The sequence below is a fragment of the Anomaloglossus baeobatrachus genome, chromosome 1 (genome assembly GCF_048569485.1).
Source record: "Anomaloglossus baeobatrachus isolate aAnoBae1 chromosome 1, aAnoBae1.hap1, whole genome shotgun sequence".
NCBI classification, from domain to species: Eukaryota; Metazoa; Chordata; class Amphibia; order Anura; family Aromobatidae; genus Anomaloglossus; species Anomaloglossus baeobatrachus.
In genome coordinates this window covers 84,960,044-84,987,041 of record NC_134353.1, presented here as the reverse complement: position 1 = coordinate 84,987,041, position 26,998 = coordinate 84,960,044, and the positions used below count along the sequence as shown (strand labels likewise).

At 49.7% G+C, this 26,998-nt stretch overlaps 1 protein-coding gene across 2 annotated transcripts in view; it reads left to right on the top strand.

Annotated features, from left to right (window-relative positions):
* The window catches only part of BOD1L1 (biorientation of chromosomes in cell division 1 like 1), a 151,034-nt gene extending 124,579 nt beyond the window's left edge, over window positions 1-26,455 (top strand). For both annotated transcript variants that reach the window (XM_075346893.1, XM_075346892.1), the window contains exons 18-21: window positions 2,856-2,937; window positions 3,298-3,457; window positions 3,553-3,678; window positions 23,227-26,455. In XM_075346893.1, coding sequence (XP_075203008.1) covers window positions 2,856-2,937; window positions 3,298-3,457; window positions 3,553-3,678; window positions 23,227-23,347 — 489 coding nt within the window. In that variant the 3' untranslated portion in view covers window positions 23,348-26,455. The remainder of the gene's footprint in view (window positions 1-2,855; window positions 2,938-3,297; window positions 3,458-3,552; window positions 3,679-23,226) is intronic.
* The last annotated feature ends 543 nt before the right edge of the window (window positions 26,456-26,998 follow it).

Sequence of the window (26,998 nt, the reverse complement as noted above, 5' to 3'; positions counted from 1 at the left end):
GTACCCGCGTTCATAGCCAAATCACGCGACCCGCAGTCCATCGGCGCGGATGCTCTAGTCTGCTCCTGGCACCAATTCCGCCTGCCTTATATATTTCCACCTCTACCTCTGCTGCCGCGGGTAATCAGGAAGATCAAGGCAGAGGGAGTCCCGGTGATACTGATGGCACCGGAGTGGCCCAGGCGCGCCTGGTACGCCGAATTAGTACAGAACTCCAGAGCCCTGAAGCTGACGGCATGGCCATTGAGACCTGGGTATTAACAAGAGTGGGATTCTCCCCCGCGGTTATTTCCACCATGATCAGCGCCCGAAAGCCTGCTTCATCCCGCATTTACCACCGTACGTGGCAAAATCTTCCTTTCATGGTGCAGAGAAACTAACGTCCAGCCTATTCCTCTGGCCATCCCTAGAATTCTCGATTTTCTACAGTCTGGCTTGCAAGCGGGGTTGGCTCTCAGTTCCCTTTTAAAGGGCAGGTCTCAGCGCTCTCAATCTTCTACCAATGCCGCCTGGCTCAAAAAACGCAAGTCAAGACCTTCCTCCAGGGCGTTTCCCATCTAGTTCCCCGGTACAAATGGCCGCTGGACCCATGGGACCTCAATCTCGTTCTGGACGGTCTCCAGAGGTCTCCCTTTTGAACCTCTCAAGGAATCCTCCCTTGCTCTTCTGTCCTGGAAAGTAACATTCCTGGTGGCAATTACGTCCATCAGACGGGTTTCGGAGCTAGCAGCAGGTGCTCCAGGCTGTCTGGGACTGGTTCCTAGTCCTTGGGTTGTGTGTCTTGTTTTTATTTTTCCCACCCATGGACTGCTTTAGGACGTCCCATGATCCTGTGTCCCCCAATGAGGCGTCCGAGAAAAACGGATTTTTGTGTACTCACCGTAAAATCATTTTCTCTTAGCCATCATTGGGGGACACAGCACCCACCCTGTTACGCTGTTGCCCTGTTGGGCCTTGGTTCTCTCAGTACCTTATTTGGTTATGACTCTCTCTTTTTTTTTTCTTCTTATGTTCCTCTGTTGAGCAGTTTTTACTGGCTTTTTCTCCTACTGCTTTTGTACTAAAACTGAGGTTGCCCGGCCAGGGGGTGTATACTACAGAGGAGGAGCTATGCTTTTGCATCTATTTAGTGTCCTCACATGGATAGGCAGCATAACACCCATGGTCCTATGTCCCCCAATGAGGCGTCAGAGAAAACGATTTTACGGTGAGTACACAAAAATCCGTTTTTTTCAGTTGGTCTTATATAATCTAATTTTCTGAGATAATGACTTTAGGGTTTTCTTTGGCTGTAAGCCATAATCATCAACATTAACAGAAATTAACACTTGAAATAGATCCCTCTGTGTGTAATGACTCTATATAATATATAGTAATAGATCCCTCTGTCTGTAATGAGTCTATATAATATATAGGAATAGATCCCTCTGTGTGTAATGACTCTATATAATATATAGGAATAGATATAATATATAGGAATAGATCCCTCTGTGTGTAATGACTATATAATATATAGGAATAGATCCCTCTGTGTGTAATGACTCTATATAATGTTTCCCTTTTTGTATTTAATTACTGAAATTAACTTTTTGATGTTGATCTAATTTGAGATGCACCTGTACATGTGAGATTAATGGCTTTTAATGGCCTTTTTGTGGGGAGATGCGGTGATCAAAAAAGGCAATTTTGCCTTTACAAATTATTTAGTTTTGCATTAGAGCAATTACTGAAAAGGTTAATTTTAGATTTTGACTTTCACAAATGCAGCAAAATATGATGTTTTGTTTCTTAAAGGGAAAGGGTGATTGGAATTCTCATACTTTATTCTTAATTTCTTTGAATATTTTTTTTTTTACACTTTTTTAAACCTACAATCATGTTATTACTAGCGCTGAATACAGAAGAATACCACCATATTGCAGTATATAACTCAAATCGCAGACACCTATGAAGCCCAGACTTGAGAAGTACCAGCAGAACGGCCATGAGGGTCTTCTATAGGACCCCAGGTGCCATGACCGCACCTTATGATTGCACCCAATGATGCACCCCCAGGACTTGTACTTTTTAAATGCACCTGTCAGAAATTGACAGTGACATCTAAGGCTACGTTCACACATAAGTTTTTTGGCATCATGCACAATCCGGCGTGTGCCTGATGCAACGGATCCGGCGAAGAGTATGCAAAAACGGATCCTCTTTTTATGGATCAGATATACCTGGTCCGTCAAAAACTGATTCTGTGAATCAGTTTTTTGCATCAGTTTCTTTCTTTTCCTTTTTTTTGCTGGATCAGTTTTTTCTTTTTTTTCAATAAATTGGAGCATGCTTAGTTTAAAAAAAAAACGGATCCGGTGGCCGCATCCGTTTTTTGCCGGATCCGGCGTCCATAGGCTTCCATTGTAAATCACGCTGGACCCGGCGCGATACTGTTTCTTTTCAGAGACAAAAAAACGTTCAATGAGACGTTCCATCCGGCTTCTGCATTGAGTAATTACGCCAGATCTGTCAAAAGCCGGATGCAACGCAAGGCCATCAGGCACAATCCGTCGCTAATACAAATCAATAGGGATAAAACTGATCCGGCGCCGGATCCATTTTATCAGTTTTTTTTTTCCAGATTGTGCCTGATGGAAAAAAAATGTGTGAACGTAGCGCAAGGGGGTTCGAAGCAGCGATCTGAGCTTGGCTGTAATCACTGCTGTTACAGGCAGATGACTGCTGTATAATACTGCTGACATCTGACTGGTAAGGTGCGGGTTCAGCTCCTGGGCATGCATAGTGAATGTCGGGAAGGCGGTAAGGATAATTTTCATGGTGGTGGACATGACTTATAATATGCTGTCATTTTTCAGGAGAGCAGCTCAGACCGAAGTCCAGAGCTGGTGTCCAGGAGAGGAAGAAAAAGCAAACGATCACTAAGTTCTTCTGAGACTGGTAAAAGTTTGGATTATTTGTCAGTTTTTGGGGGGGGTTTTTATAGTTGACTTATGACAAGTTTTCTTAGGACTTAAACTAATCCAGTGATCACCTGATTGCCACAAGTCTAGCTTCTGAAAAACCTTGCTGGTGGAAGCTACCGACGCTGCAGGGCTAATGCACTGTTACATGGCAGACTTTCATGTGAAGATTTGCCTATTTAATAGGGTTATTTTTGGCCAAGTCTTTCTAATCGGTGAAGGGAAAGCACCAGCAGTGCAACCACCTCTCCGTTTCCGGTCGACCAGACTGATGCAGGAGGCCGCGCGCTGTACTTTGCGAAATGTCACATAACCGGTATTCGCATTATCACTGCAGATTGTTCAGAACCTGAAAAAAAGCGGAAGAAGTCAGAATGTATTGAGGAGGAGGAAGAAGAGGGCGAAGAGGAGGAGGAGGAGGACGACGACAGTGAAGATGATGAAGGTGGTCATCGAGGAGCCACAACCCGACTAGCCTCTCGTTTAGAGGCACAGAGGTATAAAAAAAAATAAATTGATTTGCCCAATGAATGACTTCTGTCCATTGGTCATGTGTACATAATCCTCTGTGTCTCATACATGTACATTGTAGGAAACTGCCGCACAAGCCAACAACACGGGCAGCGTCCAAGATGAGCCCTGAGAAATCTTCCCCAGCAGACCGCCGTCGTAAGGTGGCATCACCAGAATCAAAGACTGACAAAGCCACAAAGAATCGGTGAGTTCTAAAGGTAAAAGGGTTCTTTGGCGTCATTTTTTGCATTGGGAGGTGAGCAGCGCTGATTTATGGGTGTCCTCATATACCTTTTGGGGTGAGTGAACTGTTGCTCAGTGTCATGCGCTTGTCTTATTTTAATATAAAGGAAAGGTGCACGATACCTGCTGATCGTACTCACATCTCAGGAAGTACAACTGGAGGTTTTTTTTGTATGTGTATATATATTATATATGTATGTATGTATGTATGTATATGTATGTGTGTGTATGTGTGTGTGTGTGTGTGTGTGTGTGTATATAGATAGATATATATAGATAGAGAAGTATAGATATATATTAATATATATATAGAGATAGATAATTTCTTCAGCGCTCTATTGGGAGACCCAGACGATTGGGGTATAGCTACTGCCCTCTGGAGGCCACACAAAGCACTACACTAAAAGTGCAAGGCCCCTCCCTCTCTGGCTATACCCCCCCGTGGTATCACGGGTACTCTAGTTTTAGCTTTGTGTGCGAAGGAGGTCAGACATTCCATGCATAGCTCCACAGATTTTAGTCAGCAGTAGCTGCTGACTAGTTCGGATGGAAGAAAAGAGGACACATATAGTGTTCCCAGCATGCTCCCTTCTCACCCCTGGATGGTGTTGTAAGGTTGAGGTACCTATTGCTGGTACAGGGCTGGAGCCTGACATGCTGTTTTTCCTTCCACATCCCCTTGGGGGTTCTGTGGAAGTGGGATCCTGCCGGCCTCAAAGCTCTGTCGCCGGGCTCCATCCACAGACCCATCAGAACCTGATGGATACGGAGCAGGAGTACCATCAGGGACCGGGCCCTGCATCATACAGGTACTCTGTGTCCCCGGCAGGCACAGACACACTCCGGGCTGGCTGGGTGTTGTAGTGCGCCGGGGACCGTACACTGAGCTGGTGTTCCTACAGTCATCTGGGGGACTTTGTGTTCTGGGAACGCAGCGCCGACCCTCACTGGACCGGGCGGCGCTGCTGTGACTTGTGGTGCGCCGGGGATACGCCGACCGCGCTTTTACGGCGGCGGCGTTTATAACTCTAGTCCCCGGCTTTTGGGCCTAGGACGCCGGCAGCTCCGATCGTTCCCGCCCCCACCCTGTCAATCAGGGTAGGGGAGAGACGCTGTTTCACGGCAGCGAGGAGGGCTGGAGCCTGATTTACATGCTCCAGCCCTCACACTAGGCACAGAGGGAGCAGGCTTCCCGCTCTTGGTCAGGAACGCCCAGGGCCCGCCCCCCTTCTTCCCTCAGGACGCCGGCAGCCATTACATGCATGGCTGGCTGGAAGAAGGACGCAAGGCTCTGGGAGACCTAGACTGAGGGGCTTTGGAAGACCACACACCCGCTCTTTAGCGGGCGGTAAGCGGCTTTTCAGCTGGCCCCTCTAGTGCCTCAGTGTATGTTAGTGTATTGTGTCACTGGACATAGAGATTTATTGATTTCTTGCACTGTGAGGTCGCTTCCTGGCTGAATACCCCAGAGCGCTCTGAGGAGGCAGCAACATGTCATCCACAAGACGCAAAGCTGCCAAGGCTAGGGCTGTGTGCACTGTGTGTGCTGCTTGTGGGACTGCTCTACCAGCAGGTTCCAAAGACCCCCATTGTGTGCAATGCTCAGACCCGGTGCTGCTTCGCCAGCCGGAGTCAGGAGAGATAGTGACCCAGGCTGAGACGCCTGTAAGTCCTGCCCCGGTGTCAGGGTCAGACTTTGCAGTTTTTGCGGTTAATATGTCGGTGACTATGGCAAAAATCCTGGAAACTTTGCAATCCATGCCTGGGGCTCAGTCTATGGACACGGCGAGGTCTATGTCCTCTAACCCTCCGCAGTTGGATTTAATCCAGACTGCAAGGGGGTCCCCGGCCTCTCAGGATGAGTATGATGACTCAGATGATTGCCCCAGCCACCCCAAGCGGGCTCGCTGGGAAAGACCCTCAACGTCATCACACTGCTCAGGGTCTCAGCGCAATCAGTCTCCCTGTGATGTGTCTGAAGAGAGTGATCAGGAGTCTAATCCTGGAACCCCTCTCAATCTGGATACCCCGGATGGGGACGCCATGGTAAACGATCTTATCTCAGCCATCAATAGGCTGTTAGATATTTCTCCCCCAACCCCTTCAGCAGAAGAGGCAGCGGCAGAGCAGGAGAAATTTCGTTTCCTCTATCCCAAGCGTAAATTAAGTGCTCTGTTGGATCACTCTGACTTCAGAGAATCAATCCAGAAACACGATGCTCATCCAGAAAAGCGTTTCTCTAAACGTTCTAAGGATACACGTTATCCTTTCTTCAGCGCTCTATTGGGAGACCCAGACAATTGGTGTATAGCTACTGCCTCCGGAGGCCACACAAAGTATTACACTAAAAAGTGTAAGGCCCCTCCCCTTCTGGCTATACACCCCCCGTGGAATCACGGGTTCTCCAGTTTTAGCTTTGTGTGTGAAGGAGGTCATACATCCACGCATAGCTCCACGGTGTGTAGTCAGCAGTAGCTGCTAACTACTCGGATGGAAGAAAAGTGGGCACATATAGCGCCCCCAGCATGCTCCCTTCTCACCAGATGGTGCTTGAAAGGTTGAGGTACCTATTGCTGGTACAGAGGCTGGAGCCCCACATGCTGTTTTTCCTTCCACATCCCCCTGGAGGGCTCTGTGGAAGTGGGATCCTTCCGGCCACAAAGCCCTGAGGCCGGGCTCCATCCACAGACCCAGAACGAACCTGATGGATGTCGAGCATTGGTACAGTCAGGGACATGGCCCTGCATCTGTCAGGTACTCGGTGTCCCCGGCAGGCACAGAACGCTCCAGACTTGCTGGGCGTTATAGTGCGCCGGGGACATAAGCAATGGGGTTGTGTCACCTTAGTTATGGCTGGGTGACGGGTTATGTGTTTGGGAACTAGCGCCGACCGCTCCTGCGGCGGGGCGCAACTGCGACATGCAGGGCGCCGGGGACAGAGCGCCGACCGCGCTTTTACGGCGGCGGCGCTCCTAACTTTACTTCCCGGCTTTTGCGGCCTAGCGCCGCTTCGTTCCCGCCTCCGCCCTGTCAATCAGGGCGGAGGAGAGACGCTGTGCAATGGCCAGCGCCGGGGGCTGGAGCTTGATTTACATGCTCCAGCCCCCTCAAGAGGCACAGTGAGAGCACGCTTTCCCGCTCTTCGTTTAGGAACGCCCAGAGCCGCCCCTCTTCCTCACAGGACGCCGGTAGCCATTATTCATGCGGTCCGGCTGGGGACAGGCAGGCAGGCTCTGGGAGACTCAGACAGGGCGTCTGGCGGCCACACACCCGCTCTGAGGCGGGCGGTAAGCAGGCTGAAAGCCCCTCTTGTGCCACAGTGATTCTATTTGTGTACTTTCTTCTGGTGCCATATAGATATTGTATATATATTTGCACTGTAGGGCGCTTCTTGGCTATAGACCCCATATTGCGCTGAGGAGACAGCAACATGTCCTCCACAAAACGCAAGGGTCCCAAGGCGCGGGCTGTGTACACTGTCTGTACTGTTTGTGGGACTGATCTACCGGCAGGCTCCACTGACCACCATTGTGTGCAATGTTCCGTGCCTGTAACGCTTCGTCAGCCGGAGGTGGCAGTAGTAACCCAGGCAGAGACGCCTGTAAGTCCTGCCCCAGTAACAGGGACAGATTTTGCAGTTTTGGCTGGTCAGATGGCTGTCACTATGACAAAAATCCTTGAGGCCTTGCAAACCAGGCCAATTACTCAGGCTCCGGACACGGCTGTGTCCTTGCCCCCTGGTCCCCCTCAATTGGAGCGAGTCTGTACTTCAAGGGGCTCTCATGTATCACAGGCTGATGGCTCTGACTCAGATGACGGCCCCAGCCAGCCCAAGCAAGCTCGCTTAGACAGACCCTCCACATCATCACATTGTTCAGGGTCTCACAGGGATGAGTCTCTCTATGATGAGACTGAAGAAAGTGGTCAGGTTTCGGACCATGAGACCACTCTCAATTTGGATACCCCTGATGGTGACGCTATGGTCAATGACCTTATTTCGGCCATCAATAGTGCGTTGGATATTTCTCCCCCAGCTCCCTCAGCAGAGGAAGCTGCTGCACAGCAGGAGAAATTCCATTTCTTGTATCCCAAGCGTAAATTGAGTGCCTTTTTAGACCACTCTGACTTCAGAGAATCTATCCAGAAACACCACGCTCAGCCATACAAGCGTTTTTCCAGACGCGCTAGGGATACACGTTATCCGTTTTCCCCTGACGTGATCAAACGCTGGACCCAGTGTCCAAAAGTGGATCCCCCTATTGCCAAGCTTGCGGCAAAATCTATAGTCGCGGTAGAGGATGGCGCTTCACTTAAAGACGCCAACGACAGACAGATGGACCTTTGGTTGAAGTCTATCTATGAAACTATCGGCGCGTCGTTTGCCCCTGCATTCGCGGCCGTGTGGGCACTCCAAGCTATTTCAGCTGGGTTGGCACAGGTAGAGGCTGTCATGCAGCCAGCAGTGCCAAAGGTGTCGACCCTAACCTCACAAATGTCTGCGTTTGCGACCTACGCTATCAACGCGGTTCTGGAATCTACGAGCCGTACGTCGTTGGCGTCCGCCAACTCCGTAGTGTTGCGCAGAGCATTGTGGTTAAAGGACTGGAAAGCAGACGCTAGTTCCAAAAAATGTTTAACCAACTTGCCATTATCTGGAGATAGACTGTTTGGCGAGCAGCTCGCTGAAATCATCAAACAGTCCAAGGGTAAAGACTCGTCCTTACCCCAGCCCAGATCAAACAAACCTCAGCAGAAAAAGTGGCAGCCGAGGTCTCGGCCCTTTCGAGGCTCAGGCAAGGCCCAATTTTCCTCATTCAAAGGGACGCAGAAAGAACAAAGGAGCTCTGATTCATGGCGGGCTCACTCACGACCCAAGAAAGCAAACGGAGGAACCGTTTCCAAAGCGGCTTCCTCATGACTTTCAGCCGCCTCCCTCCGCATCCTCGGTCGGTGGCAGGCTTTCCCGTTTTTGCGGCATTTGGCTGTCACTGGTCAAAGACCGGTGGGTGACAGACATTTTGTCGCGCGGGTACAGAATCGAGTTCAGTTCCCGTCCTCCACCTCGGTTCTTCAGAACCTCCCCACATCCCGACCGAGCGGATGCCCTTCTGCAGGCGGTGAGCTCACTAAGAGCAGAAGGAGTGGTAATCCCTGTCCCCCCTCAGGAACGAGGGCGAGGGTTTTACTCCAATCTCTTTGTGGTTCCAAAAAAGGACGGCTCCTTCCGTCCTGTTCTGGACCTAAAAAGGCTCAACAAGCATGTGAACGCCAGGAGGTTCCGGATGGAATCCCTCCGGTCTGTCATTGCGTCAATGTCTCAAGGAGATTTTCTGGCATCAATAGACATCAAGGATGCGTATCTCCACGTACCAATTGCTACAGAGCACCAACGTTTTCTACGTTTGGTAATAGGAGACGAACATCTTCAGTTCGTAGCTCTGCCATTCGGTCTGGCGACAGCCCCACGGGTTTTCACCAAAGTCATGGCGGCAGTGGTAGCAGTCTTGCACTCCCAGGGACACTCCGTGATCCCTTATCTGGACGATCTACTTGTCAAGGCGCCCTCTCAGGAGGCATGCCAACTCAGCCTGAATGTTACGCTGGAGACTCTCCAGTCTTTCGGGTGGATCATCAACTTTGCAAAGTCAAATCTGTCACCAACTCAGTCTCTAACGTTTCTTGGCATGGAGTTCCATACTCTATCAGCGATAGTGAAGCTTCCGCTGACCAAGCAGAGGTCACTACAGATAGGGGTGCGGTCGCTTCTTCAGGGCCAGTCGCACTCCTTGAGGCGCCTCATGCACTTCCTAGGGAAGATGGTGGCAGCCATGGAAGCAGTTCCCTTTGCGCAGTTTCATCTGCGTCCTCTTCAATGGGACATTCTTCGCCAATGGGACGGGAAGTCGACATCCCTGGACAGAGAAGTCTCCCTTTCTCAGGCGGCCAAGGACTCTCTGCAATGGTGGCTTCTGCCCAACTCATTGTCACAGGGAAGATCCTTCCTACCTCCATCCTGGGCAGTGGTCACGACAGACGCGAGTCTGTCAGGGTGGGGAGCAGTCTTTCTCCACCACAGGGCTCAGGGGACGTGGACTCAGCAAGAGTCCACCCTGCAGATCAATGTTCTGGAGATCAGAGCAGTGTATCTGGCACTTCTAGCCTTCCAGCAGTGGCTGGAAGGAAGGCAGATCCGAATCCAGTCGGACAACTCCACAGCGGTGGCATACATCAACCACCAAGGAGGGACGCGCAGTCGGCAAGCCTTCCAGGAAGTCAGGCGGATTCTGACGTGGGTGGAGGACACAGCATCCACCATATCCGCGGTACACATCCCGGGCGTAGAAAACTGGGAAGCAGACTTCCTCAGTCGCCAAGGGATAGACGCAGGGGAATGGTCCCTTCACCCGGACGTGTTTCAGGAAATCTGTCGCCGGTGGGGGGTGCCGGACGTCGACCTCATGGCGTCTCGGCACAACCACAAGGTCCCGGCATTCATGGCGCGGTCGCGCGATCAAAGGGCTCTGGCGGCAGACGCCTTGGTCCAAGATTGGTCGCAGTTTCGACTCCCATATGTATTCCCGCCTCTGGCACTCTTGCCCAGAGTGTTGCGCAAGATCAGATCCGATTGCACCCGCGTCATACTCGTCGCCCCAGACTGGCCGAGGAGATCGTGGTACCCGGATCTGTGGCATCTCACGGTCGGCCGACCGTGGTCACTTCCAGACCGGCCAGACTTACTGTCCCAAGGGCCGTTTTTCCATCAGAATTCTGCTGCCCTGAACCTGACTGTGTGGCCATTGAATCCTGGATCCTAGCGTGTGCAGGATTGTCTCAAGGAGTTGTTGCTACCATGAGGCAGGCTAGGAAGCCCACGTCTGCCAAGATCTACCACAGGACGTGGAAGATTTTCTTATCATGGTGCTCTGCTCAGGGAGTGTCTCCCTGGCCATTTGCATTGCCTACTCTTCTTTCCTTCCTACAATCGGGGTTAGAAAAAGGCTTGTCGCTTGGCTCACTTAAAGGGCAAGTCTCGGCACTATCAGTGTTTTTTCAGAAGCGTCTGGCATGTCTGTCTAAGGTGCGCACGTTTCTACAGGGGGTTTGTCATATTGTACCCCCGTACAGGCGGCCGTTAGATCCATGGGATCTGAATAGGGTACTAGTTGCTCTACAGAAGCCGCCTTTCGAGCCTTTGAAAGAGGTTTCCTTTTCTCGCCTGTCACAGAAAGTGGTGTTTCTAGTGGCGATCACGTCTCTTCGGAGAGTGTCTGAGCTGGCAGCACTGTCATCCAAGGCTCCTTTCCTGGTGGTCCACCAGGACAAGGTGGTTTTGCGCCCCACTCCAGAATTTCTTCCTAAAGTAGTATCTGATATCCATCTAAATCAGGACATTTGCTTACCTTCTTTCTGTCCTCATCCGGTTCACCGGTATGAAAAGGATTTGCATTTGTTAGATCTGGTCAGAGCAATCAGAATCTACATCTCCCGCACGGCGCCCTTGCGCCGCTCCGAGGCACTTTTTGTCCTTGTCGCTGGTCCGCGCAAGGGATTGCAGGCTTCTAAAGCCACCCTGGCTCGATGGATCAAAGAACCAATTCTGGAAGCCTACCGTTCGGCTGGACTTCCGGTTCCATCAGGGCTGAAGGCCCATTCAACCAGAGCCGTGGGTGCGTCCTGGGCATTACGCCACCAGGCTACGGCTCAACAGGTGTGCCAGGCAGCTACCTGGTCCAGTCTGCACACTTTCACCAAACATTATCAGGTGCATACCTATGCTTCGGCGGATGCCAGCCTAGGTAGAAGAGTCCTGCAGGCGGCGGTGGCTTCCCAGTAGGGGGGCGCTGTCTTGCAGCTCTGACAAGAGGTATTTCTTTACCCACCCAGGGACAGCTTTTGAACGTCCCAATTGTCTGGGTCTCCCAATAGAGCGCTGAAGAAGAAGGGAATTTTGTTACTTACCGTAAATTCCTTTTCTTCTAGCTCTTATTGGGAGACCCAGCACCCGCCCTGTTGTCCTTCGGGATTTTTGGTTTTGTTTGCGGGTACACATGTTGTTCATGTTGAACGGTTTGTCAGTTCTCCGATGTTATTCGGAGTTAATTTGTTTAAACCAGTTATTGGCTTTCCTCCTTCTTGCTTTGGCACTAAAACTGGAGAACCCGTGATTCCACGGGGGGTGTATAGCCAGAAGGGGAGGGGCCTTACACTTTTTAGTGTAATACTTTGTGTGGCCTCCGGAGGCAGTAGCTATACACCAATTGTCTGGGTCTCCCAATAAGAGCTAGAAGAAAAGGAATTTACGGTAAGTAACAAAATTCCCTTCTTCCCCCCTGAGGTGGTCAAGCGCTGGACCCAGTGTCCAAAGGTAGACCCCCCGATTTCCAAACTTGCAGCTAGATCCATAGTTGCAGTGGAAGATGGCGCTTCACTTAAAGATGCCAATGACAGACAGATGGACCTTTGGTTAAAATCTGTCTATGAAGCTATCGGCGCGTCGTTTGCTCCAGCATTCGCAGCCGTATGGGCGCTACAAGCTATTTCAGCTGGTTTAGCGAAAGTGGATGCTATCTTACATCCAGCGGTGCCGCAAGTGGCGTCCCTTACCTCGCAGATGTCCGCGTTTGCGTCTTACGCTATCAATGCGGTCCTAGAATCTACCAGCCGCACCTCAATGGCGTCTGCCAATTCGGTAGTTTTGCGCAGGGCATTGTGGTTAAAGGACTGGAAAGCAGATGCTGGTTCCAAAAAATGTTTAACCAGCTTGCCTTTGTCTAGAGAAAGACTGTTTGGCGAGCCACTGGCTGACATCATTAAACAGTCCAAGGGTAAAGACTCCTCTTTACCCCAGCCCAGATCAAGCAAACCTCAGCAGAGAAAGTGGCAGCAGAAGTTTCAGTCCTTTCGAGGTTCGGGCAAAACACAATTCTCCTCGTCCAAAGGGACTCAGAGGACGCAAAGAAACTCAGAACAACAAGGTCCCGGCATTCATGGCGCGGTCGCGAGATCAAAGAGCGCTGGCGGCAGACGCCTTGGTGCAAGATTGGTCGCACTTCCGCCTCCCATATGTATTCCCGCCTCTGGCACTCTTGCCCAGAGTACTACGCAAGATCAGATCCGATTGCAGCCGCATCATACTCGTCGCCCCAGACTGGCCGAGGAGATCGTGGTATCCGGATCTGTGGCATCTCACGGTCGGCCGACCGTGGTCGCTTCCAGACCGTCCAGACCTGCTGTCTCAAGGGCCGTTTTTCCATCAGAATTCTGCGGCCCTGAACCTGACTGTGTGGCCATTGAGTCCTGGATCCTATCGTCAACAGGATTATCCCAGGGAGTGGTAGCCACAATGAGACAAGCTAGGAAGTCAACTTCTGCTAAGATCTACCACAGAACGTGGAAGATTTTCTTAACCTGGTGCTCTGCTCAGGGAGTGTCTCCCTGGCCATTTGCATTGCCCACTTTTCTATCTTTCCTGCAATCAGGGTTGGAAAAGGGCTTGTCGCTCGGCTCCCTTAAAGGGCAAGTCTCGGCACTATCCGTGTTTTTTCAGAAGCGTCTAGCACGTCTTCCTAAGGTGCGCACGTTCCTGCAGGGGGTCTGTCATATTGTGCCCCCGTACAAGCGGCCGTTGGATCCATGGGATCTGAACAGGGTACTAGTGGCTCTCCAGAAGCCGCCCTTCGAGCCTCTCAAAGAAGTTTCTTTTTCTCGCCTGTCACAGAAAGTGGCGTTTCTTGTTGCGATCACATCGCTTCGGCGAGTGTCTGAGCTGGCTGCTCTGTCATCCAAGGCTCCCTTCTTGGTGTTCCACCAGGACAAGGTTGTGCTGCGCCCCATTCCGGAGTTTCTCCCTAAGGTCGTATCCTCGTTTCATCTTAATCAGGATATATCATTGCCTTCCTTTTATCCTCATCCGGTTCACCGGTATGAAAGGGACTTGCGTTTGCTAGATCTGGTGAGAGCACTCAGGATCTACATTTCCCGCACGGCGCCCATGCGCCGTTCCGATGCACTTTTTGTCCTTGTCGCCGGTCCGCGCAAGGGGTTGCAGGCTTCTAAAGCCACCTTGGCTCGATGGATCAAAGAACCAATTATAGAGGCCTACCGTTCTGCTGGGCTTCCGGTTCCTTCAGGGCTAAAAGCCCACTCAACCAGAGCCGTAGGTGCGTCCTGGGCATTACGGCACCAGGCTTCGGCTCAACAGGTGTGTCAGGCGGCTACCTGGTCGAGTCTGCACACGTTCACCAAGCATTATCAGGTGCATACCTATGCTTCGGCGGATGCCAGCTTAGGTAGAAGAGTCCTGCAGGCGGCAGTGACATCCCCGTAGGGGGGGGCTGTTTTGCAGCTCTAACATGAGGTATTTCTTTACCCACCCAGGGACAGCTTTTGGACGTCCCAATCGTCTGGGTCTCCCAATAGAGCGCTGAAGAAGAAGGGAATTTTGTTACTTACCGTAAATTCCTTTTCTTCTAGCTCTTATTGGGAGACCCAGCACCCGCCCTGTTGTCCTTCGGGATTGTTTTTGCTGTTTGCGGGTACACATGTTGTTCATGTTGAACGGTTTTTCAGTTCTCCGATGTTACTCGGAGTTAATTTGTTTAAACCAGTTGTTGGCTTCCTCCTTCTTGCTTTGGCACTAAAACTGGAGTACCCGTGATACCACGGGGGGGTATAGCCAGAGAGGGAGGGGCCTTGCACTTTTAGTGTAGTGCTTTGTGTGGCCTCCAGAGGGCAGTAGCTATACCCCAATCGTCTGGGTCTCCCAATAAGAGCTAGAAGAAAAGGAATTTACGGTAAGTAACAAAATTCCCTTCATCTCACCCCATTCTAAATCCAAAGGCATTAAAGGGTGGACTTCGGCACTTAAAATGTTCTTTCCAAATATATATATTTTTACACCCTAACCAGTAATTAGCTTTATTACCCATTACGCTACACTTCTCCCTATCTAGCTAATCTCTATATGTTTTTGTTTGATTGTTTTTTAACTGTACTTACTATATTTCTTTTGAGAGGCGACGCAAATGGGACGTCACAGGAGGCTGGGGCTGCACTTGTTTCCCGCAGCATCAATCCTATAACAGGACGTTACCAGGCGGTGGCGCTGCGGTTGCTGACTCGTTTCTTGCATCACTGCCCTTTGTGGATGTCTTGCATCCATGATGATAAACGCTGTGGTGAGTGAGTGCAGCGCCGGCATTCTGCTTCTGTCTCCAACACAGCTATAGCTCCTCTACAGCCATAGTTTCTGGGAAAGACATCGCTAGGGTACGACGATGACAGCAGTGAGTGACACCAGCGCTGATCCCTGATGACAATTCATTTAAGAGTGAAGCTAGAAGCTGTTGTTTGGCGCTGGTGGCACTCACTGCTTCCATCTCCGCTCCAGGATGACCACTTCTAGTTAGAGGATGCGGCGGAGATAAAAGCAGAGTGTTGGTGCTCTACTCACATATCCCACAGCTTCTATTATGAATGCAGGATGTCTTCAGTGGCGATGGAACAAACTAGTTAGTAAGTGCTGTGCTACCCGCTGATGACATCCTGTTCGAGGAGGGGAGATAAACGCTGCGGGGAGTGAGTGCAGCCCCAGCCTTCTGTGATGTGGTGTTTGAGACTCCTGTGCAGTAAAAAATAACACATGTAGGGCTTGTCAGGATAGGACGAAGTGTAGGTTATTGTGTAATAAAGATAATTACAAAAGGGATTAGGGGGTAAGGATGGATAATTAGAAACATTGTTTTAAGTAAGGCATGATAGAAAAGAGGGACTCGCCACGATGTGCTTAAGCAATTCAGAGTCCGGAGGGTGCTAATCCCATACTGGCGCAGAGCAGCAGGAATAATGAAGGCAATTGGAGGCATTATGCTAAGACTATGGGCACCTCTGTGCCAGAAATACGTATTTCTTCGGCGCTCCATTGGGAGACCCAGACGATTGGGTGTATAGCTACTGCCTCCGGAGGCCACACAAAGCATTACACTAAAAAGTGTAAGGCCCCTCCCCTTCTGGCTATACACCCCCAGTGGGATCACTGGCTCACCAGTTTTCTGCTTTGTGCGAAGGAGGTCAGACATCCACGCATAGCTCCACTGTTTAGTCAGCAGTAGCTGCTGACTATATCGGATGGAAGAAAAGAGGGCCCATATAGGGCCCCCAGCATGCTCCCTTCTCACCCGCGGTGGTGCTTGTAAGGTTGAGGTACCTATTGCTGGTACAGAGGCTGGAGCCCACATGCTGTTTTCCTTCCACATCCCCTGGAGGGCTCTGTGGAAGTGGGATCTTGCCGGCCCCCAAGCCCTGAGGCCGGGCTCCATCCACAGACCCAGAGAACCTGCTGGATTCGGAGCATGAGTACAGTCAGGGACAAGGCCCTGCATCATTCAGGTACTCTGTGTCCCCGGCAGGCACGGACACTCTCAAGGCTTGCTGAGCGTTATAGTGCGCCGGGGACAGTAGCGCTGTGCGCTGGGGTTAGGTCACTGCAGCTTGGCTGAGTGACGTTACATGTTGGGAACTACTGCGCCGACCGCTCCTGGAGCGGCGGCGCAGCTGCGACTTGTGGTGCGCCGGGGACTTTGCGCCGACCGCGCTTTTACGGCGGCGGCGCTTCTAACTTTAGTACCCGGCTTCTGCGGCCTAGCGCCGCTTCGTTCCCGCCCCCACCCTGTCAATCAGGGTAGGGGAGAGACGCTGCTCAATTGGCAGCGCCGAGGGCTGGAGCTTTATTTACATGCTCCAGCCCTCTCACTAGGCACAGTGGGAAGCAGGCTTCCCGCTCTTCGTCTGTATACGCCCAGGGCCCGCCCCCTCTCCACAAGGACGCCGGCAGCCATTACACATGCAGTCTGGCTGGGGAAAGGCAGCAGGCTCTGGGAGACCCAGACTAAAGGGATTTCGGCGACCACACACCCGCTCTTAAGCGGGCGGTAAGCAGCATTTTAGTGCTGGCCCCACTAGTGCCTCAGTGTTATATTAGTGTACTTTTTTTCTTGGTACCATATATATATATATATATATATATATATATATATATATATATATATATATATATATATATATATATATATATATATATATTTATATAGTTGCACTGTAAGGTCGCTTCTTGGCTGGACACCCTGTACCGCTCTGAGGAGACAGCAACATGTCATCCGCAAAACGCAAGGGTGCCAAGGCACAGGCTGTGTACACTGTTTGTACTGCATGTGGGGCTGATCTACCGGCAGGCTCCAATGACTCACATTGTGTGCAATGTTCAGTCCCAGTGGCACTTCGTCAGCCAGAGCCTATTGTGGTGGTAGCCCAGGCAGAGCCGCCTGCGTACCCTGCCCCGGTGACGGGGACAGACTTTGCAGTTTTTGCTGATAAAATGTCTGTGACTATGACAAAAATCCTTGAGACCTTGCAGTCCAGGCCAGTTACTCAGACCATGGACACTGCTGTGTCTATGCTCCCTGGTCCCCCTCAGTTGGAACTAATCCGTACTTCAAGGGGGTCTCAAGCATCACAGGCTGAAGTCTCTGACTCAGATGACAGTCCCAGGCAGCCTAAGCGAGCTCGCTGGGAAAGACCCTCGACGTCATCACACTGCTCAGGGTCTCAGCGACAAGAGTCTCTCTGTGATGAGACTGAGGACGGTGATCAGGATTCTGATCCTGAGGCCCCTCTCAATCTGGATGCCCCTGATGGTGACGCCATGGTTAATGACCTTATATCGGCAATTAATAGACTGTTGGATATTTCTCCCCCAGCTCCTTCAGCAGAGGAGGCAGCTGCACAGCAGGAGAAGTTCCATTTCCTGTATCCCAAGCGTAAATTAAGTGCTTTTTTGGACCACTCTGACTTCAGAGAATCAATCCAGAAACACGACGCTCATCCAGACAAGCGTTTCTCTAAACGTTCTAAGGATACCCGTTATCCTTTTCCCCCTGAAGTGGCCAAACGCTGGACCCAGTGTCCAAAGGTGGATCCCCCAATTTCCAAGCTTGCGGCTAGATCCATAGTCGCAGTAGAGGATGGCGCTTCACTTAAAGATGCCAATGACAGACAGATGGACCTTTGGTTGAAATCTGTCTATGAAACTATCGGCGCGTCGTTTGCTCCAGCATTCGCGGCCGTGTGGGCACTCCAAGCTATTTCAGCTGGTTTAGCACAGGTGGATGCTATCATACATCCAGCAGTACCGCAGGTGGCGTCCCTAACTTCGCAAATGTCTGCGTTTGCGACCTATGCTATCAATGCGGTCCTAGAATCTACGAGCCGTACCTCTATGGCGTCCGCCAATTCTGTGGTTTTGCGCAGAGCCTTGTGGTTAAAGGACTGGAAAGCAGATGCTGGTTCCAAAAAATGCTTGACCAGCTTGCCATTATCTAGAGACAGACTGTTTGGTGAGCCATTGGCTGAAATCATAAAACAGTCCAAGGGTAAGGACTCTTCCTTACCACAGCCCAGAGCAAGTAAACCTCAACAGAAAAAGTGGCAGTCGAGGTTTCGGTCCTTTCGAGGCTCGGGCAAGGCCCAATTCTCCTCGGCCAAAAGGACTCAGAAGGAACAAGGGAGCTCAGATTCCTGGCGGGCTCACTCACGCCCCAGGAAAGCAAATGGAGGAACCGCTTCCAAAGCGGCTACCTCATGACTTTCGGCCTCCTCCCTCCGCATCCTCGGTCGGTGGCAGGCTCTCCCGCTTTTGCGACATTTGGCTGTCACAGGTCAAAGACCGGTGGGTAACAGACATTTTGTCTCGCGGGTACAGAATCGAGTTCAGTTCTCGCCCTCCACTTCGGTTCTTCAGAACCTCCCCACACCCCGACCGAGCAGATGCCCTGCTGCAGGCGGTGGACTCTCTAAGAGCAGAAGGAGTCGTGATCCCTGTCCCCCCTCAGGAACGAGGGCGAGGATTTTACTCCAATCTCTTTGTGGTTCCAAAAAAGGACGGCTCCTTCCGTCCTGTTCTGGACCTAAAACTGCTCAACAAGCATGTGAACGCCAGGCGGTTTCGGATGGAATCCCTCCGATCCGTCATTGCCTCAATGTCTCGAGGGGACTTCCTTGCCTCAATAGACATCAAAGATGCCTATCTTCACGTGCCAATTGCTACAGAGCACCAACGTTTTCTACGTTTTGTGATAAGAGACGACCATCTTCAGTTCGTAGCTCTGCCATTCGGTCTGGCGACAGCTCCACGAGTTTTCACCAAGGTCATGGCGGCAGTGGTGGCAGTCTTGCACTCTCAGGGACACTCGGTGATCCCTTACTTGGACGATCTACTTGTCAAAGCACCCTCTCAAGAGGCATGCCAACTCAGCCTGAATGTTGCGCTGGAGACTCTCCAGACGTTCGGGTGGATCATCAACTTCTCAAAGTCAAATCTGTCACCGACCCAATCACTAACGTATCTTGGCATGGAGTTTCATACTCTCTCAGCGATAGTGAAGCTTCCACTGGACAAGCAGCGGTCACTACACACTGGGGTGCAGGCTCTCCTTCAAAGTCAGTCGCACTCCTTAAGACTCCTCATGCACTTCCTAGGGAAGATGGTGGCGGCAATGGAAGCAGTTCCGTTTGCGCAGTTTCATCTGCGTCCACTTCAATGGGACATTCTCCGCCAATGGGACGGGAGGTCAACATCCCTAGACAGGAAGGTCTCCCTTTCTCAGCCAGCCAAGGACTCTCTGCAGTGGTGGCTTCTTCCCACTTCATTGTCTCAGGGAAGATCCTTCCTACCCCCTTCCTGGGCAGTGGTCACGACAGACGCGAGTCTGTCAGGGTGGGGAGCAGTTTTTCTCCACCACAGGGCTCAGGGGACGTGGACTCAGCAAGAGTCCACCCTTCAGATCAATGTTCTAGAAATCAGAGCAGTGTATCTTGCCCTACTAGCCTTCCAGCAGTGGCTGGAAGGAAAGCAGATCCGAATTCAGTCGGACAACTCCACAGCGGTGGCATACATCAACCACCAAGGAGGGACACGCAGTCTGCAAGCCTTCCAGGAAGTCCGGCGGATTCTGATGTGGGTGGAGGACAGAGCATCCACCATATCCGCAGTTCACATCCCGGGCGTAGAAAACTGGGAAGCAGACTTCCTCAGTCGCCAGGGCATGGACGCAGGGGAATGGTCCCTTCTCCCGGACGTGTTTCAGGAAATCTGTCGCCGCTGGGGGGTGCCGGACGTCGATCTAATGGCGTCTCGGCACAACAACAAAGTTCCGGCCTTCATGGCGCGGTCTCGCGATCAAAGAGCTCTAGCGGCAGACGCCCTAGTACAAGATTGGTCGCAGTTCCGGCTCCCTTATGTGTTTCCACCTCTGGCACTCTTACCCAGAGTGCTACGCAAGATCAGATCCGATTGCAGCCGCGTCATACTCGTCGCCCCAGACTGGCCGAGGAGGGCGTGGTATCCGGATCTGTGGCATCTCACGGTCAGCAAACCGTGGGCACTACCAGACCGACCAGACTTACTGTCCCAAGGGCCGTTTTTCCATCGGAATTCTGCGGCCCTGAACCTGACTGTGTGGCCATTGAATCCTGGATCCTAGCGTCTTCAGGATTATCCCAAGGGGTTGTGGCCACCATGAGACAGGCTAGGAAGTCCACGTCTGCTAAGATCTATCATAGAACGTGGAAGATTTTCTTATCCTGGTGCTCTGCACAAGGAGTATCCCCCTGGCCATTCCAGTTACCTAATCTTCTTTCCTTCCTGCAAGCCGGGTTGGAAAAGGGCTTGTCGCTCGGCTCCCTTAAGGGACAAGTCTCAGCACTATCCGTGTTTTTTCAGAAGCGTCTAGCACGACTGTCTAAAGTGCGTACGTTCCTGCAGGGCGTTTGTCATATCGTCCCTCCGTACAGGCGGCCATTAGATCCATGGGATCTAAACAGAGTACTAGTTGCTCTCCAGAAGCCGCCCTTCGAACCTCTGAAGGAGGTTTCCCTTTCACGACTATCACAGAAAGTGGCCTTTCTGGTAGCGATCACGTCTCTTCGGAGAGTGTCTGAGCTGGCAGCGCTGTCATCCAAGGCTCCCTTCCTGGTGTTCCACCAGGACAAGGTAGTGCTGCGCCCCATTCAGGAGTTTCTCCCTAAGGTGGTATCCTCTTTTCATCTTAATCAGGATATCTCTTTGCCTTCTTTTTGTCCTCATGCTGTTCATCGGTATGAGAAGGATTTACATTTGTTAGATCTGGTGAGGGCACTCAGAATCTACATTTCCCGCACGGCGCCCCTGCGCCGTTCGGATGCACTCTTTGTCCTTGTCGCTGGTAAGCGCAAAGGGTCACAGGCTTCTAAGGCCACCCTGGCTCGATGGATCAAAGAACCAATTCTTGAAGCCTACCGTTCTGCTGGGCTTCCGGTTCCATCAGGGCTGAAGGCCCATTCTACCAGAGCCGTGGGTGCGTCCTGGGCATTACGACACCAGGCTACGGCTCAACAGGTGTGCCAGGCAGCTACCTGGTCGAGTCTGCACACTTTCACCAAACATTATCAGGTGCATACCTATGCTTCGGCGGACGCCAGCCTAGGTAGAAGAGTCCTGCAGGCGGCAGTTGCCTCCCCGTAGGGGAGGGCTGTCTTCGCAGCTCTAACATGAGGTATTCTTTACCCACCCAGGGTCAGCTTTTGGACGTCCCAATCGTCTGGGTCTCCCAATGGAGCGCCGAAGAAGAAGGGAATTTTGTTACTTACCGTAAATTCCTTTTCTTCTAGCTCCTATTGGGAGACCCAGCACCCGCCCTGTTGTCCTTCGGGATTTTTGGTTGTTTTTCGGGTACACATGTTGTTCATGTTGAACGGTTTTCAGTTCTCCGACGTTACTTCGGAGTGAATTTGTTTAAACCAGTTCTTGGCTTTCCTCCTTCTTGCTTTTGCACTAAAACTGGTGAGCCAGTGATCCCACTGGGGGTGTATAGCCAGAAGGGGAGGGGCCTTACACTTTTTAGTGTAATGCTTTGTGTGGCCTCCGGAGGCAGTAGCTATACACCCAATCGTCTGGGTCTCCCAATAGGAGCTAGAAGAAAAGGAATTTACGGTAAGTAACAAAATTCCCTTCTTCTGCTTTTTAATGTAGACCAATAATTTGAACGTTTTAATATACCGGATGGTTTGTGCTGCACTTCCTCACTCCTTCTCTAATTGCCTTTAACATTTTAAGTACCGGACTGACCCTCAATGTTGAGTGGTTCCCGCTTTGCAGCTAGAAGAGCTCTTCTAGGAAGACTTCCTGCAAAATTTTGCAGCTTCATATTCTAAACTTCAGCCTAAGTTATAGAATAGGAAGGTGAAAAACTATAAAGTGGTCTCAATGTGAGAAAATATACCCCCCCCCCCACTATTTCATATGAAACCATGGATATGCTGATTCAGATCATAGACAGACAATTTACCAAAAAAGAATCAGAAATGGAGCATAAAATAGATAATCTGTATTATAACAAAAAAAAAAAATGTAATACAAAATGAGGTGCAATGACAAGGAAGGGGAACAACACGTACCAGAGCAGCAAGGAGAAAAGTGTCTGGTTTGAGTAATCAATTCAGATGCCAAAATAGACCCATCCTAATCACAGGTTAATTTTTATAGTATATCAGACCACATTCATTACCAAAGTATAGAAGCCACTGTGATAGATAAATTGTAGTGGCAAAAAGTAAAGATAATATAAACAAACACCAGAAGCACTTACTCACCACTGGAATGGCGCCAGGTTCCAACCAACGCACGTTTCGGCGATAGCCTTCGTCAGGGGGGGGTCACGATTTTGCAGCTGTATGCTGGGAATTTCAGAGGTCAGACACTGATGTTGGCGTTAAGGGCCAGACTCACAATCTCAATTCTAATTGACCCGTAAAGTGTAGGCTGGGGTTGAGGTCAGTGCTCTGTGGCCAGTCATGTTCTTCAACCAAACTCCCCCCAACCATGTCTTCATGGACCTTGTGCACTGGATCCAGACATGGGGGACAATAAAAGGTCTTCTCCAAACTGTTCCCATAAAATTGTCCCAAATGTAATGTATGCTGAAGCATTGATTTCCCTACGTTTCAATTAATGGCCCAAGGCCGACCCCTAAATAACATCCCCATAGGAAAACTGGAGAAAAAAAACAGAATTCAGTGCTGAAGACTGTGCCTTGATACTATTCTCCATACAGCTTATCTGTAGATCTGAGATCTTTGGCGCCGCTCATCTCCCAATGTGGAAGGAGCAGCACCAGACAAACTCCTTTCCAAGGGAGAGCACTTGTATGGTGATGTTCTGGTCAGGAGATCAGTTGTCGTGGGGTAAGGAGGTACGGAAGTAACACAGAACGTTAAATATTGTTGCTTTACGGTTATGTGACCTAAGCCTAACCGAGATCCTGCCAATATGAAAAGGTGAGAGAACCATTCAGTTGAGGTGAGGAGGAAGCCTACACATGGCCTGAGAAATGTCTGAGCAGTAAGACATTGACAGAAGATGCCACCAGTGCACTGCAAAAACCTTTTGAAAACTTTTTTTTTTTTTTTTCCCCCATGTCAGACCCGCCACACTCCAAGCAAGTGGAACAAAGAGGCGAAGAGAACCCAGCCCATCGACACCGAAAAGTCGGGGTCAACAGTCGTCAGACGAAACGTTGGCAAAAAGACTAAAGCGACAATAGCTGTATAAAGTTCCCGTTTTGTATTATTGTATTCTAATTTAATACTCTGTGTAAAAAGTCGATCGATGAAAAGGTGCTTAGAAATGTAAATGAACATACAATATAGGCATCGACTTATGGGGCACACAATGTTTTTTCTTCCTATTTTCTTTAGTTGTATGTAGAGGCCCCATAGATATTTTGATTTATGGACCGTTCCGATACGTCCTCCCTCAGTGTTCCTGCAATATAGTGTATAAATATGTAACATATGGGATAAAGGTTATAAATAGATCAGTTCTCTCCGAATTCACCTCTCTTGCCTGTCTAGCATTATTTCTTGGCACATCACCATATCTTTTGGTGGTAAAAAAAATTCTATATAATGCAAACATCAGCTGCTAAATACGCTTTCTGCTCACCCTCTAATTATAGAGAGGTCTCACATGTCGTAGAAACACGCGGTAGTTTACATTACACTTCTGAAAGCCCTGAAATAAAGGTGTTATGGATTAAAAGAGCTTGTCGCCTAGGTTACAAACTACCTCTGCGGTCTATCAGTGGTGGCCTATCTCCTAAGCACAGAACACAGTGCTTACAAGCTGTTTCCAACCGAGCTTGTAAGTGCTGCTTTGAGTGGCCACTTTGTATACTTAAGTGATCAAACCAACAAAAATAGCTGCTCTCTTCTAGGAACAGCGCCACTCTTGTCCGTAGACTGTATCTGGTATTGCAGCACAGCCCCATTATAATGAGTAGAGCTGAGCTACAATAGACTTTAGTCACCAAGTAGTGATGTTTCCTTTATAATTCCTTTTAAGTAAAGATGCAGAATTTGCGCCAAGACCAGTAGGGATCATGCAGAAAGGTGACGTCCTTCATGCATGTTCCCCATTGTTTAGGAGTCCACTTTTGGCTTTGCCTTGAAAAGTGGGGGGAAAAAAAGACAGCATCAAAAAGTGCACGTGTGATTCCTGGGCTCTACACATTTCCGTATCCTGCTGCTATCAGATTGGCGTGCTATCTGGAATTGCATCATTGTCCATGATAATGGTCGTGCGGCGGTCTCTGTGCTGAAACACCTGCACGTGGGACCTCCTTATTCAGATCACTGGTGGTGGCATCTGCCAGACCCCACGTTTTGAGGTGTGATTGTATTTCATTTATACTCCTGGGGACCCCCAGTTATTACATTGCTAATTTCATGAATTGGTGCTTTTCCTCTGCACCTTCAAGTGATGGACACTATATTATTTCCCAATGTTGAAGCAGGACCGGCCACTTTCCCTGCATTGTAAATACGCTGTTTATTGAAATATTCAAGATTTTTTTTTTTTTAATGATTATACAACCAAATCTGCTTCAGTTAAAGCCTGAAGGGCTTATTCTTCCTTTATTTACATTGTAAAATGATTTATTTGCTCCCCAATTAAAGGGAGTCTGTCAGCCTGAACTGACAGCACATAGCATTATAAGGAACATAGTCTCTATGATAATACCAGCTTCAGTGCTCTAATCGCTCCTGCCGTTCTGCAGAAGCTGAAGTTTAACCAAATTATATATTAGGTGCTCGGTGCACACTCGGTGTAGCCAAGAGGCTCCATGCACCATTCTGCCCTCTGGTTTTGGATGTTCTGCCTCTCACTGACTTGGCTGAAGTGAGCTCTGTCTGCAGAGAAAGCTCAGGTTAGTCAGTGCTGTCAATCACCAGTGAGGGAGGTGGGGACATGCAAATCCAGGGAGCAGAACGTAGCATTGAAAAGCTTGGTCACACCCAGGGTGCACAGAGCTCTGTAATCAGCACATTTGATTCAGATTCAGCTTCTGTAGGCCCTCGGCTTCTGTAGGCCCTCGGCTTCTGTAGGGCCCTCGGCTTCTGTAGGGCCCTCGGCTTCTGTAGGGCCCTCGGCTTTTGTAGGGCCCTCGGCTTCTGTAGGGCCCTCGGCTTCTGTAGGCCCTCGGCTTCTGTAGGGCCCTCGGCTTCTGTAGGGCCCTCGGCTTTTGTAGGGCCCTCGGCTTCTGTAGGGCCCTCGGCTTCTGTAGGGCCCTCGGCTTCTGTAGGGCCTTAGTCTCTGTAGAAGTAATGATTAGATCACTAAAGGTGACCTTTATACTAAGGCTATATGCCCTACAAGGTTGTGTGCTTAGATTATACTGTAAATTTGGGCTGACACACTCCCTTTAATACTTTTACTGTTTATGTTCGTTCTTACCTTTTTTTGTAAGTTGTTGCTGACGGATGGGTGTAGTTTTTGAGGCAATTACCCAGTTTCAGTATTTTAATATGTCAAAAGGGTATGTCTATGAAGGCAGGTCCCAAAAGTACACCATCAGTGTGTGGATGGTGGGGGTCCAACAGCTGGGACCACCAATGACCATGAGAATGAATGGTCCTTAGCCCTTGGCTGAGGGCTTCAGATTCTTTGGACTTTTGCCAGACAAAGCCCCATGTCTTCCATGTTGTTCTGCAGATCAGCAGTATTGAAGTAAGTGGAGCTGAGCTTCAGTTATTTGGTACAATGGGGCTAATGTATTAATCCTGACTAACCTTTAGACTGATTAATAAAGTCTGGCCTATCTTTAGACTGTTATGCGCACCCCATGTATTGGATTACTTTGGTCCATTAAGTTAATCCAAATGTCTGTAATTCACAGGATCACAATTTTCACCCCGTCCTTTTTCGATAGGGCATGCTCTATTGCCAGGTTTATCCAAAAAAACATGTCTAAAACACATAATACTATCACATGGGTATGTAAGACAGGGTTTGGCATAGATTTAATGCCTTATTTAACGTTATAAACCTGAGCGTTGCCATTTGTGAAATGTGCAGTCCTGGAGCATCACTACTTATCCCGGAGCCCCGGCGGTTGGATCCCTTGCATTATCAATCCTGGAAAACCTCCTCAATAGACATCTTGCCAAATGATGAGCATTGTTACAGCAGTTTTTTTCATTGCCTTCGGCGTTGTGTTATTTATCCTATATGTTTAAGCTTTTTTTTTTTCCTAGTTTTGTTTTATTTTTTGTACAGTTGATATTTTCTGTGAAAAATAATTTCTTAAGGATTTTGTTTTATGTCTAATTTTTTTTTTTTATATATAAATTATAGACTGGTTTCAAACTGAGCTCTGATGTAGTTATTTATGAATGTGAGTGGTGAATGAAGTGGTTGCTTATGTTTGTGCTTCTGACACAAGAATCTGTCTTAAGACCACCAGCAGCTATTTCAATGACTCTCCCATAAGCGCTCGCTCTGCTGAGACCCCGTGTTTTCTATGAGAAACCCGCTGACAGACATCTCTGACGCGGCGGCTAATCTCTTAAGAGAAGAAAAGGATCGTCGGACATGTTAGATCTTTAGCTCCCTGGACATAATCTGTCACGAGCCCCCATACACATAACTCTCCTAAATCTGTCTATCTTTGGGTTCAGCCAATGTTGGTCTAATGTGTATTAGAGTCTTTACATGTACGACCATCATGGAGCCAATTTCTTTTGTTTTTTTTCCCCTCATGCTCTCGGGACTATTTAGCAGGTGGGGTTGTGTGTTTTTTTTGTTGTTTTTTTTTTTTGTTAGGAGAATCCTTCTCCTCCGGTGTCTCAAACTTTCAGGAGCACACTCCCCACATGTTGAGTAAGATTTAGGGGTACTTTGCACACTACGACAT